The following is a 14,950-nucleotide window of genomic DNA, read 5'->3' on the forward strand; positions in this document are numbered from 1 at the left end:
GAAAATGCTGGATTTCGGGAAGCCACTTTATATTTTTCCCCGTCGGACATGCAATATCCATCCATCCATTATCCATCCCGATATATCCTAACTACAGGGTCACGGGGGTCTGCTGGAGCCAATCCCAGCCAGCACAGGGCACAAGGCCGGAAACAAACCCCAGGCAGGGTGCCAGCCCACCACAGGGCACACACACACACAAAGCACACACTAGGGACACTTTAGGATCGCCAATCCACCTAACCAGTGGGAGGAAACCGGAGCGCCCGGAGGAAACCCATGCCGACACGGGGAGAACATGCAAACTCCACGCAGGGAGGACCCGGGAAGCAAACCCAGGTCTCCTAACTGCGTGGCAGCAATGCTACCACTGTGCCACCGTGCCGCCCCTCCTATATATACAGCGCCTTCAAAAAGGTTTCAGACCCCTTTTTCACTTTTTGCCCTGTTGAGGTCCAGAGTGTTTTACCCCTGTGCCTTGTCTAATCTCCTTGTCTAATCCCCAAATGCTCCACTGGTGGAGTGAAGTGATGAGCAGTGCCAGGTTACCCACTGACATGATGTTTAGAGTCGAGGTCATGCAATTCAATTTTGGTTTCATCAGACCTGAAATTCGTGTTTCTCACAGTATGAGAGTCTCTTACTGCAGAAAGACTTCAGATCGGGGGAGTGTTGTAGTGACGATTGTCCTCATGGGAGTCTCTCCCATCTCCACACAGGTCATTTAGTGCTCAGTCGGCGTGACCATCAGGTTCTTGGTCACCTTTCTTACTATGGCCCTTCTCCTACGACTGCTCAGTCTGCTCTTCAGCAGTTATGCTTGTTCTCAGCCACTTCCATTTAAGAATTTTGGAGGCCACTGTGCTCTTGGAAAGATGTTTTCCCAGATCTGTCCCCTCCCCTGGCACAGTCCTGCCACTAAGCTGGGCAGGCAATTCCTTTGACGTCTTGGCTCGGTTTTTGCTCAGCTGTGGGTCCCTCTTTGAGCAGGTGTGTGTCTTTTCTAATCAGGCCAAACAAGTGAGTGGACCACAGGTGGACTCCAGACAAGGAGTAGGAACATCACAGTGGTGACGCACCTGAGCCAAGAGCTTCACAGCAGACAATCCCAGTATTTGTGTCAATGGGATGTGCTTTCGTTTTTTTATTTTAATAAATTTGCAAAACTTCCTAAAAAATCTGTTTTTGCTTTATCTTTGGTGTATTGAGTGTAGCTTGATGAAGGAAAATTGAATTCAAACAATTTTAGCAGAAATCTGCAAAGTAACAAAATGTGAAAAACTGAAGGGGTCCGAGTAGTTTCTGAAGGTGCAGTTCATTGTGTTTATTTGTCTGACATTTTCTTTTGCTGAAATTCACACAAATACCGTTTGTTACATCAAAATAATGTGTGAAGTCCCTTGATTGTAACATTTAAACGTCCAGCTCTATTTACTGTTTGTTTATCTTTTAGGTCAAGGGCCATTCCCTAAGACAATGGCCTGGCCTTGGCTTCATCTTGAATTCATTGTTGCAAACAGAGCCTCCTCTTCAAAGAGCCACGCTGACGTATAGTCACCAGGCAGTAGTACAATGTTTGCCACGTTTCAGCTCTTCAGTGCTAAGCCATGCATTCTGGGTAATTATTATGCATCACTCTGATTGGGAAAAGCAAACTACGTTCTCAGCGCTTGTTTCAGCAGTTGTACATCTAAATGGAATTAATTTACATTGAAAACCTTTCATAAAGCCGCTTTAGAATCCAGTGAAAGACTGAAAAAAATAACACATTTAGGAAGGAAGGAAGCTTTCCCCCCTTTTCAGTTAAAAGACATTTTTTAACGTAAAAATTAGAAGAGGGTAATTCAGTGGATGAATGGTAAATTAGTTTTTATTTGATTTGTAACATTTGCAGCATTTCAAAAGGCTTCTTTATTTCCCATTCTGGATCTAAATTAGTCTTTAAAAATACAATCAGCAGCATTTTGATTTGAATATACCAATGAGACAAGTGCACAGCATTTCATTTGTAGCTTTTAAAAAACGCTGCTGCAAGAAACTGAACAGTAGAGTTTAGCAGGAGTGAATGAATGAGAGTGAGAAAATCAAGTGATTTAAAGAAGAACATACATTTAAGAAAATGGCAGTGCAATGGAAACAAAGTCAGGACCCTCAGATTAACAGCAGCCGCAGCACACCGCAGTGCCAGGCGTTGTGGAGCAGAGATGTGATGCCATCGATACACGTCCAGGAGCGCAGGAGAGTCACACGCTCCTCTTCTAGCCCAGTGACCCCCCTGCTTTTCTGTAGTGCGTATGGCAGTCCAAGTGTGTTTGCCCCTCACAGATCATGCATGGCTTTTTAAAAGTGGCAGCAGGAAGCGTACTTCTCATCTCCTGAGAACAGCGAGCTGGAGTGAAACACCCAGAAATGACATGAAGTCTACCAGCCTTGAGTTTAGTATTTGCTACACCCCAAAAGATGTGACATGGCCAAGTGGGTGAATGAGTGGGCCATGCTCTTGAGCCAATGTCTGCCTTGAACTGGATTAAGTGGGCATGGCAGTGTTATTAGTAAAGACGCCAGGAATGGGACCCCGATCTCCACTTGTTTGACTGTATTTCTTCATACTGTTCTCAGTCACGATTGCCTGCAGTTTGCCATACCATCTTCATATTGTCTCTGCAGTGCATTACATTCCTGTGGCCTTAGTGGGAGATACAACCTCACTATTCAGAACGCTGGCATTTTCAGGAGACTCCGCTTTGCTAAATGAATTCTCAACTGTGCCAGGATGTAATAAACCAGCAGCGAGAAAAGGATGTGTTGAAAGAAAATAGGTCAATAAATTCTGCTGGCTTTGTCATGAAAACATTAACCTGAAGTACAAAGGATTGCAAGTTGGCACCATGACACGGAGGGCAACCTGTAAACAGCAGTAAGTGTGAGTGTGCGTGTGAGCTCAAGCGATATGCAACTGTCGTTAGAGTAAGAACTCGGCATTGAGAGCCATCAGAGGAGATGGCAACATTTAGCCTCCTGCAGTAGCAGCCACTGTTCACGTGGGTTTCCTCCGAGACCCTCCATTTCCTTCAGCAGTTTCAAGTCACGTGAGGACTGCCCTGAGAGTGTCCTGGTTGGTCTCTGCCTGGTGTTTGGAAATGAGGTTTAATAAATGAACACATGGAGTCTACTCAGAGTTGGTTTGCAGAGCTGCTAATAAAACTGTATGCACCAACCATATTCAGGTATTTTGATTTTTTTTTTTTAATTCAACTAATTAAACTAATTAAAAAATAATTATAAAGACTAGGGGGCTCTGCCCCCTGCTCTCTTTGCTTGCCCACCCCCAGGTTTGGTTTACCAGATATACAATTTAAAGAGATTGTTATTTTCATGGGAATCCTTATATATGCATTATTTTCACTTTTACTTTTAAAATTTTTGTAAAAACAATATTTGTCCTTTATATCCGGCCCCGGGTGTGGTTAAATCTCTCTCTCGCGGGACGTATAGCGCTGCTCGCGTTGTGAAGAGGGGGCTGAACACACGCTAAGGAGATGTGGACAGATCAGCTACTGGCTTTGTGGTGCTGATGCTGAGCTGCGTGTTCTGCTTGTCGCGCTGTGCGCCGATCATTTAAAAGCCTGTACAGCAGCTGTCCTTCTGTCTCGCAGGACATCAAATTGTCTTCCAAGAACATCACGTCTCGTTGATTTCCCAAGATTGTTTTTTATAATAGAGAGATTTTCACAACTAAATGATTTTCTTTTTAAAAAGATCTCTGGATGGCTTTGGCTTTGGCTTCAGCGCAGTCACACTGCTTCAGGTGACTTTAAACGCTGTCAGTGATCACTCATTGTGTTCTGTTATTTGATGATATCAAGCGCCTCTCGTCCTGAAAATAGCACACACTACAAGTGAGGAGTAAAGGAAGCTCAGTGGACAGCCAGCTGCTGTATTTTGAAGGGTGGGCTTCCTGTGTGTGTAGCTACAGAGGGGCACATATGCCAAGATAAAGCTGAAACATTTTCAAGATAAAACATGTGTACTGTACGCCTCTAATTTACTGCCAGATTAGGATAATGGCTGATTATTGCCTCAGTGCATAAGATGCAGTTTTATTTTCCGATTTGATTTACTGTCTTTTTGCGTTTGAATTGTTTGCACAGATTTCTGTATTTCCTCCCACACTGATAAGAACAAAATTACATAGAAAGGAAAGGAAATAAACATTGCTGTGGTGCTCTCTAGTTTATATACACTGCAATAAGTGAAATCTAAGCAAGTCAAAAGTTCCTATATCTTGTCTTTAAATCTGGATTTTTATTGTAAGATTTACTGACTTATGAAGAAATTTGTATTTAAGATTATTTAGCATAAAGGCGGTTGGCTGACCTACCTGGGTTATGTGACAGATGACGAGCTCACTAATAAGAAGGAAGACTGCTGAGCAGAGGTTTACTTGAATGGCTCTTATCGTGTGAATGTACAAGTGCGCCTGTTCGGAGTCACACTGGATCCCACGTCCACTTCACAGCATCTTAACCAGGCTCCAGGGCAAGGGAGAGACCAGTACGTTTAAACTGGAAGTGAGACCAGACTGACTCCATGAGCGGGGAGGACAGAATGACTTAACTTTTGAACTTGGTCACTCTCTGTATTTACAAATATGGACTGTACTGATGTGAATTCATCTCATGATGCGCCTGCGCTTTGAAAGCTGCTCCCTGCCATTTTGTTGGGTTGGTTGTGGCAGCTAAGTCCAGCTAAGCTAAGTTGAGCAGATGGATGTCATGGGCTGGGCACAATACTGCATGAAAGGAAGATTAGAAAACAGACCACTGCATGGAATTGCATTCAGTTGATGTTGACAGAACAAAAAGCGACAGTCTCGCTGTTGATAACGAGTGCTCAGTGTGCTTCATTAATTGCTCCCCTGGTCCTCATGGGTTACATTCAGGCACAACATGTGACACAAAGAAAGGGTGTGCACAGAACGGGCAATCTGACCACTAAACAAGGATCTGAAGTTAGCAGGGGGGAGAGGAACCCAATCTGTGCAGCTCTGATAACTTTACACTTCGCTTGTATTACAGAAACATTCAACATACAATCGCCATTAGGCTCTGCCGGGAAACCGCATACAAGATGGCAGAAATGAACACAGCCGTTAGCCGAGGTGCTGTCAGTGCCCTGGCTGTTATCTTCTGCAGTAGTTTGGTGTGTTGAAGATTTTAGAGGCTGCAATGTAAAAGTCCCAGGACTGAAGAGGGTGTGAAGGATCTCTTTTTAATCTTCCCATGATGGCTGTCTATTTAAATGCAATGCCATGCTTTGGTTTCATAAATTGGACTCACGACACTTTCTTTATATTTTGATTTTAAACTGTGGATATTAGAATAAGTGTTCTGGGGTATCTGTTTAGGGATCATTCCCTTGATTCACCACTTGACGTTGGTTTAGATTCTAACTTCTGACAAACTCACCAAGGACATAGTGTGTACGAAAAATGAGACGATATCTTGTTTGAGCCTTAAACAGCGTGCCCTCTGATTCAATCATCCTTTATCTGCTTCACTGGAGCTGGAATTCTCTTACATTTTGCAATAATATCTCTAGGATACACTAATGCTAAAGTTTTTAAATATTTTATAGGAAACTGCCAATGTTATGTAGAATAAAGAGGAATCCCCCAATAGGATGGTCGCTCACCTGCCCTGTGTCTTGCATTGGCCAGTGGGCTGAGGTCAGGCAGGCCTGGCTTGGTCTTTTACTCGTAACTGTTGGGCCCCAGTCTGTTTGGGTACAGTGTTCCTACTTAGTGGGCTCCCTGCTGTTACGATCTTCAAACCAAAGACTCAGACCAGTACTCTGTGTTTGTCTTATTATATGTCTAAACAAGTCGTTTAACTCCGCGATAAAAAAGGTAAGCCATATGCCACAGATTACATCTCAGCCTGGACTGTCCATGTGCGGTATGGTGGTCTGCTGGCCCATCCAGAGCTGGTCCTGCCTTGCAACCTCTAACCCTGGACAAGTCAGGATAATGAATGAATGAACAAACGAAAAGGTAACACAATAAACAACAGGTCAGGCAGATTTGAGGAAAACAGACAATTTCTGAATTGCATTTTCTAACTGTTCTTTTAAAATAACAATAAATATTATATGGAAAAAGATATTAAGTGTTTAACAGAATGTTTCATCATCAGTATTATCTTAAAGTCACCATTTGCAGCTAAACTGGTGTATCAGTAGCATCGAACGATGTAAACATCAACTAAGAGAAGAGCAATCCAAGGCCTAATCCGGTGAACACTGACAGACCAGAACGTCCAAAAACAGGCTGTGAAGACCTTTGGATCTGGATATCAGCCAGATTATTGTAGGCCTCTGCCAAGTTCACCAATGCCTGGGACGCCATGTCAGATGTCAAGTGCACTTCTGTAATGAGGCTGTTTGTGGATCTGTGTGGCCAAACAAACTGAAACAAAGAGTTTTCATTCACTGAGGAAAACGAAAAAAACAAAAAGAAAAACACTCCTTTCTTCTCAAACACACACACACATCACATCCTTGATTAGTAGTGGTCATATTTGGTAAGTTTTAAGGCTTTCCTTTGCAAAGTGGCCTTGCTCCCAAGTAGCTTTGTTATAAAATTCAAAAGCAGACTAGTTATTTTTTAAAATGTATCAAATATGCATGCTACACTTTAGAACACATTTGCATGTGGCAAACCAATATATACCAAGATTGAAATAACTTAACTTGAAAACTAACTTGTCACGTTCTGTGTCTGCATGCAGTGACTTTAGAAAGTATTCAGAAATGTTCACTTTTTAAAGATCTTGTTTTTGCTTTACCTTTTTGGGTTACACCATCAGAGGCAGAGTCCAATACAGAGTGGTGCTGAACTCGGCCAGGGGAGCAGTGCACACAGCGTGACAGACCGCACGTGAGGAGTGTGCCTCACTCTTTTTCATGCTCCTTTTCACATTGCCCTGGCGATGGGTGAGACTCGCATTGTGGGCGCAGGCCTGGCTATCTGTCTTCCTGATTTTTGCCCCAGTCCGTTCAGATGATTCCTTATTCCACACACTGCAGTAAGACACAGTAAGAGTAAGGCGAGGCCACTCTTTCTCCATATCAGGACAGAAACACACCTCTGTGCACTACTCTGATGTTACGTTTTTCTTTTTTACCTCTTTTTATGCTCCTGACAATATGCTTAAAGTTGAATTTGCAGAAGTCGAGCTTCTGTTGTAGTGAGAAGACAGAGGCCTTCCAGTCATGTAATCCTACACATCCTGACGGCAAGTCATACCAGCGATGAGATGAAACCCACCGCTGTCAGCATCAACATGTTATAAGTGCCACTAGTGTCACCTTTTGTCACTGGCAACTTTCAAAATTCAATTTTAATATCAGACTTTATTCCAGAGGAAAAAATGACCAGCAAGTTCAAACAAGTTACCTAAATGCAAAGAACTTCCAAACGGCCGGTTGTTTCTATTTAAAGCTCAGGAGTGAATTCCCTGACCTACCAAGGACAATCCTATAATTACTATAAAAAGTTCCAAAGCAGATCAGCAGACGCAAGGCTCATTGTTCTTCATTTGATAAATGGCTGTTGCTACTTAAAGAGGCCTAACTCATGCATTTAGATTCTATTAAATCGTTTTTTTGCTTCTATTCAATACAATGTTTTCTTGTTTATAGCGGCTGCAGCCTGAAAAGCGTCCACCATAAGACACTTCTACCAGTGTTTGAGACACTCAAATTAATATCTCTCCACTTTCCAGCTATCGATTTCATGAACTAAAAATTTTTCAAAATGATTTTCCTTATAAACCTAATTGGCTTTAGAATCAGGAGGATAAGAGAGTGCTTCATTATTTAACAGTGAAAAGGCTAAGCTAGTGCCTTGAACTGAGCATTGTTCCTAATTCCTAAAATTAATCAACTTTTGCCTCAGGGAAGAAAAAATGAAGACTGATCGTCTATATCCATTTTGCGTCTCACTGTTAGTTTTCCTGTATTTTTTCTTTCAAACAAAAATATACTGCATAATTGTAACATTTCTAAAGTTCCAGTTGAGTGACACCGTAGTAGTAGTGCAGCATATTGAGCTGCCTTTCACTGCCCTAACTCCGAGTTTGATTCTGCACATTTCAGGCTGCTAACTCTTAGCAGAGAAACCTCAGTGATGCTTAGATACGTTACAGCCGTGCAAGTGAGCACCATGCCCCGTCGTTACCTTAGCACTAATAAAGTGATGAATGGCGGTGCCTCTGTTGGCAAGCTGGGAGGTTTGTCTTCTTGCTCTGGATGGCTGGCCTAACAGTAGCGCTTAGAAACATCAACAGATTCTTGTAACGTTTTCAAAAATGACTTCCAGCTATTCATCCTTTGTGCATTTTAAGAGCCTGTTTGGGTTTACGAAGCTGACCTGACGTGGATACCAGTCCTCCTCAGGGCACGTCCACTCTTACCAGGCTAGTGACTGACCAGACACATACTCATGGGAACGCTGGAGGAAGTCAGGAGTAACCCAGCAAAAGAACCACGGGGTCTTGTGCCTGAGCCAGTACCTATCACAACAGACGTCCATTTCCACCCAGCTAAACTACTTGAGCATGTACAGTAGTAAAAAGTCCACTTGAATGATTGTCAAGTTTAAATCTTCAAAATAAAGAACCACCAGAAATTTGCTGTCACAACCTGTGCGTGGTCCTGTGTTTGGCTGTGGTGCTCAGCGTGACAGACTACTGGCTGACAAAGCCACAATTTCCAATTAGGGGGCTCGCTCAAAAAGCTTAGCATTCTCAAGACGTTTTGAATTTGAAATAAGGACCACTTGTATGCTGTAACCACCGACTGTCCTGTTCCACAGCTGCAGTGCCACATGACGTTCACCAAGGCCAAGCTTCACGGCGTGTGTTTCATTTCAGCTAACACTGACTCTAGGTGTTTTATATACAACATATACAGAAAGACAATCATACATGACTACCTCTTTGAAATAAGACTTTCACCCCCCAATGCCCCCTGTGCCCATGAGTCCTTATTTTGATCTGCGTTCGAGTGCCTGCTGCGGCAGTGTGATTTATGTAGAGCGCCGTGTGCTTTGTGGAGGTGCAGCAGTTGACCCTTCAGGTGGAGCACAAGTGCAGTTTGGGGAGGCGAGATGTGCTGTTAGCTGAGTACTAAACACGTCCACAGTGACACTCGCTCGCCTTACTGGGCTTACTTCTTCATGATCTGCAGACATTGCCGTGTTTACCAGTACTGTGTACCTCCTGCTAAAACAGAGAGCATTAGCCTTTGAGAGCACGCTGCTTTCACGGTGTTTATGCTCTCACTCCAGTTCAAATGAATTAACCACCAAACAAGCAGAGAAATGAGCACAACCTCGAGTCATGCTTTGGCAAGCTGTCAAAATCTGCATGGTGGAGACGAGAATCGGAGATGAAAAGCATTTGCTGTCATGCAGTACATTAAGTAATGGGATGAGGATGCTGTAGTGTTACATCTACAGTGAAATCTTAGAAAATCTGTGGGGTTAAATTAAAAAAGGTTAGGACAGAGTTCTGAATCTGACTGCAGTGCTTCTGGACATCAGCCATCAGTAAGTAAGAGAAATGTAGAGTTGGCCCCCACAGTCAGCCGTACATAAAGACGTGAAGGAGAGTTTGACATCTTATATTAAAGCAGAAGACTGTCAAGCGTCCCACAACATCAAAGACTTTTAGGTGACGCTAATGTAGTCAGTGTGGGTGCGTTAAATTACATGAAGTGTTACTTATTTAAATATACAGTCAGGGTTATTCAAACAGAAAGTCCCTATCTTAAATGAGTTTCATTCTGCCAGTTTCCAGCTTAAAACGAGGTGATGTACGCTGAGTGACACAAAAACTAGTCTAGTCTTAGAAACCTTCAACATGTGCCCCTCACGTCACACACACTCGCTTGAAAATGTCCCCTTTTACTACTTCAACAGAAACCTTCAAACATCTGTGGGCCTGGATGGCATACAGTAGATCCAAAAATGGAAATTGCAAGGCGTCAGGTCTGGAGACGTGGGTGAGAAGAGCGCTGATCAATGTCATTAGGTCTGGCGGTGCTGGAGTACACCATAAAGATGACAATCGGGTGCTGTCTGTCCCACAGTCATCAGGATCCCAACATACAGTATTGTAATCTCTGTCGTCTCCCTGAAGAAGAAAGGCCCATACAACTTTGTGCACACGATAGCGCAGGTCACTGGCGCTCAATGGCTGCATGTGCATAACACACAACGTGGCAATTTAACTGGAACGTTGACTCATCACTCGCATTCAGGTGGGATGCAAACCCATCAGCCCCACTTACACGAGCCTTTTCACTTTGACCTCAGGGGTTTGAGCCTACAGCACTAACATCTTGTAACCTTTTCTGCACCATTGAGTTGAGTTCTCAGCTAATGGCTGCCTTGGGTTGTTCCACCAGAAAGCCTCTTCAGTTCTTGGTGCCCTCTCTTCAGGCACTTGTGGTCTTCCAGGGCTTTTCCCTTTTGAGAGACACCCTTCAGAGCTGAATATCCAACACCACCTGCAAATGTTGTCTTTCCAGCATGAAGGCTTACTGATGAAACTCGCTGTGATTACCGAATGCAGCCTCGGAAATTCCAGCAGGAAGAAGCAGCCTTCTGTTGTGGCATCGCCATTCTCATTTACTGCACTGCCTCGCAGCAGAGAAGAGCAATGCATCTCCACACTTTTAACAGACAAAAATCACTTGGTGTGACACACATTTTGACAGCTGAAAACTACCAGAAGTCAACTCCTTTAAAACAGAGAAATTTGCATTGAATAACCTGCATGTATCTATTCATAAATCATAGTCATATTGAGAGTCTAACATAAAAATAAAATGTCAGAAAGGACAGTGAGGGGGGAGACAAGTTGTACCCTGCATTAAGACTCGCTGAGAGCACTGGGACTCGCTGGCACTCACACGTTTGTTTAAGAGTTCATCTGACCATCCACACCCGTACTACCACTCACAACAGAGCTGAGCCAAAATGGCAGCCGGGAACGAAGGAGGAGAGGAGCCTTTTATCGGGCGGAAGGGCTTTGACCAAATGGCAACACATTTACGGTATAAAGGGTATCCAGTGCTGTGAGGAATGTGTCAGCTTCACTACATTCCATCTTAAAGAACGCGTGCTATTTATTAATTTAAATTGGCGCTAGATGTTTGAAATGTAATTGGCTGTAAGCGTGTCTGGGGAGTGTTGTGCATGTGCTAAGAGGTATCAGGGTGTTTTCTTATGTTTTTGTACCAAGAAACGGTAAAGGAATCACATTTGTGGGACGTCATGCTTGGACGTTTATACATCTCTGGACCAATAACAAAATACGTTCCTTTTACTTTGTAACAATTGGGCTGCACAGATTTCTGCACCTAAACATTCTGCCCATGTTAGAGCTGAGCGAGTCTGCATTCAGCTCAGGTTACCCACAAAGATAAATGTAAATATTAAGGCCTTGTTATCTTTCCTAGGTTTAGGTATGGTATACATTTTTTAGGGTTCAGGCCCTAACAATCTATTACTACAATAGCATATTGTTTGTGATAGCTCATGTCTTCTGTTCTCTGACACAGCAGCAGTGAAGCCATGTGGAGCTTCTACCAGCACAGGCATGGCGGAGAGGAAAGGCACACCCAGCGTCCTAACAGAAACTTACTACCTGGCAGCGCAAAGGCAAAGTGTGGCTCGGGGCAATTTGATGCCATTACTAACTGATAAGGTGCACCTCAGAACAACTGCTTTTTGGTGATAAAAATAAACGGGGGCTGCCCCAGCGACTGCCACTGACCAGTCTCCTGTGCTGACCACCGTAAAGCTTCACGTCTTTGTAATGGAGAGCTGGTGAAGGGTCTTTTTATTAAGTTCATTTTTTTTTTCCTAAAAACTATTACCACACTATAACAAATGAGGATTTGTTCAAATGTCATTTTATATTCTCTACAAAAACAAATGAGACATGGGGCCATTTTAGAAATATTTAAATGCTTATCAGTTTATTCCACCTGAACTAGTGTGGTGCTGAGGGGTGACCGGCTACACTCGGGTCCTACTCTGGGATCTTGAGGTGGTCAGTCGCTCTATCAGCACAGGCTCCTACCCTCTCTCTGTCTCTCTGACAAGTCCCCAGATATAAATACAATGAAACACAAAAAGGAGTGCTCACTTTCTGAATCTCAGACCACTCCATAGTATAGACATGAATCAGAAGTTCAGGATTTCCAAATGAGCTAATTCTGTGGAGCCCTGTGTCATCATCAGCTACACACTTGGACTTCTCTGCTCCATCTGCCTGTTTTAATTGAACTTTACTTCTGTTTTACAACTTCACCTTTCTGGCTCACTGTCCATCTTCAGATTAACAGAATCTTCTCTACATGCAGTTCAGTTCCATCTTTCCTGCCTGCAAGTCCACTGGCACAGACCCCCAGAACTGTGTAACAGACCCCATTGGTGTGGACGTCTGAGAATGCAGAAACTCCACTGCCTGGGGGCAGGGTTCAAACCCAGGGCACCGGGCCCATGAGGCAGCAACACTATTTTTAATTATGTATGAGCGCTTCCTTCAAATCTGCTACTGCTTGAAATTTTGCTAAACTTACAGTTGAAACATTCATGGCTTAAGAAAAGAAAGTCAAACAGTTGACAGTCCTCTTAAGCCTTTGCAAGTCTCATGCAGTTTCACTCATCTTGTCATCTGCGAGCAGCATTGAGGTGCAGAGCTTAGACCTGCTGGCTGCTCCTCCTCCTCCTCCTTCTTCGTCTGGCCCAGTCCCAGTCTGTCTGAAGAGGACATGTTTTACTGGTACACACCGTAACTCCCTATCGTACTGTAAAGATGTTCAGCTGAAATTGATGGGCTACCCTCAGTTATTTCACTATGAACGTGTCTCTGGCGGACGGGTGTCCTGTTTGTGGGCTGGTTTGCTGCCCACCTATTAAAGCTGCCAGAATAATCTTTGGCTCAACACAACCATGGAATGGAAAAGCAAGATGGTAAAACAGATGGAGGTATACAGTACGAGGTAGCTTTTACTTGTAATGCAACCACATCATAATAACGGTAGTAGAACGGGGTGTTCAGCTGATGCTACAATTATTATCAATGAAGGAAATTCATTTTCTGTATAGTTATAAAATAATTATGGACACTTTCTCTGTTCTGTCTGTCTGTCTCCTTAGGTGTCCGAGACATGTGACTTTGTCCTTGTCAATGGTAAGGAAATGAAAGGCCGTCTAAACGTCTTGGTGAACTTCACCTACATGTACTTGACCTCCTGGCTGGACATCACCGTGTGGGTACCGCGCCTTCCCCTGCAGATTGAAGTGTCTGATGCAGAACTCAGCCAGATCAAAGGCTGGCGAGTGCCCATTGTCTCCAACAAAAGGTAACACTACTGGCTGTCTCTATGCAAATACGACACTGTACTTTGCAGTGTGCAATGGAGTGGATAAGCAGTCAAAAACGGGCTGTGCTGAGCCCCCCTGCTGGCCTCGCTTAAAATAAATACACTCTGTGTACCTGGCAGAGCTTTGACAGCAATTCTGTTTCTTACTGCTCAACAAAACTGAATAAACCCAGCAAGGAGGCAAGGCATCTTGTAACTGGTTCATACTTATTAGTCTTAGTATTTATTACCTGAGATCTGCTCATACATACAAAACGAAAGGCAGCTCACAACAACATACTCTGCATTCACAAACTATTTGTAAGGCGCTCATCATGCGGGGCGTCATCTCCCTCTGCTCTCCCCAGTGATTAGGCAGGGGGCATTGTATCTGTGAACACTCCGTAGCCAGTTATTGTATGCCATATTCAACGTATGGCACAGTGCTCTCTGAGATGGCTCTGCTGCTCTTCCTCTTCCAGGCCAACAGCCAGACATTGTTCATTCAATACCAGCTTCCACCACCTTAGTTTTCCAAATCACGTTGTGCTGCTTCCATTCAAAGATACATCCTTTGTTTAAAAAATCCCAGTAATCTACAATCAGATAATGCCAGCTTAGAAGTTACATTATGTTGATGACAGAAAGCAAAGGGAAGGTAGTGGGCACACGCCCAAGCACACACAGGCCTGCTCCTCCTCTGCCTCACACTTGAGCAGTCAGCCAGCAATGCCAGTCACACACTGAACTGGCCGAAGAGGGAGAGAGAATTACACTGGTGGGGTCCTGTGGATGGATGATATACTGTACAGTTAAAAAGAGGAGCCATTTCAAAACCAGAAAGACACTGATGGTGCCATTTTGTAAAGCACTTTAGGTCCCTGCACTGCTCAAGTCAGAATTTTATGACGAGTTATAAAGTGCAACAGAACACCACGTGTACGTGACGCCAGGTTGTCACTCGGTGTGAAGGAGGTTAGTTTGACTGTACTTGAGCAGATGTGTGGTTATTATTTCACTCGATAAAGCACTTCAGGTGCTGATGGGCTTTGGCTGAGCCACACTGGAAGACTGAAAGGTGCCTGACATGTTTCTAAAATTGAAAATGTCGACCGTTTTAGAGATGCTCGTGATAAATTAGAGGGAAAAAAGGGTGAAAACCAAGCAGCATGTGACTTACGAACAGGAAGAAGCCGAAGGCTCATTGTTTAAGAAATATCGCAGGACTGACTCTTTGATGGCCTTCTCGAGGCTCAACTCCTCTTTTACATGGCCTGATGTCTTCACTTTTGCAATAAAGAATCCTTTACCAACAAAAGCTTTCTTTTATTTACACTTGTCTTGCAAATTAAGCTGTGTAAATGGCAGTACCCTGTAGTGTACATAATTTGAGGATACAGTATTTCACTTACAGTACACATACAGTATTTTCACATTTCTTATGCATTAAATGCAAAAATGCTACGAATTCTTAAATCAACTTTCAATCTTCATCTCTTTGGCAAAATGG

The 14,950-nt window shown here is 43.5% G+C and overlaps 1 protein-coding gene across 2 annotated transcripts in view; it reads left to right on the forward strand.

Annotated features, from left to right (window-relative positions):
• The window catches only part of si:dkey-215k6.1 (transmembrane protein 132C), a 447,906-nt gene that overhangs the window by 417,566 nt on the left and 15,390 nt on the right, over nt 1-14,950 (forward strand). For both annotated transcript variants that reach the window (XM_039771576.1, XM_039771574.1), the window contains exon 6: nt 13,235-13,440. In XM_039771576.1, the coding sequence (XP_039627510.1) occupies nt 13,235-13,440 (206 nt within the window). The remainder of the gene's footprint in view (nt 1-13,234; nt 13,441-14,950) is intronic.

The sequence above is a fragment of the Polypterus senegalus genome, chromosome 12, assembly GCF_016835505.1.
Source record: "Polypterus senegalus isolate Bchr_013 chromosome 12, ASM1683550v1, whole genome shotgun sequence".
NCBI classification, from domain to species: Eukaryota; Metazoa; Chordata; class Cladistia; order Polypteriformes; family Polypteridae; genus Polypterus; species Polypterus senegalus.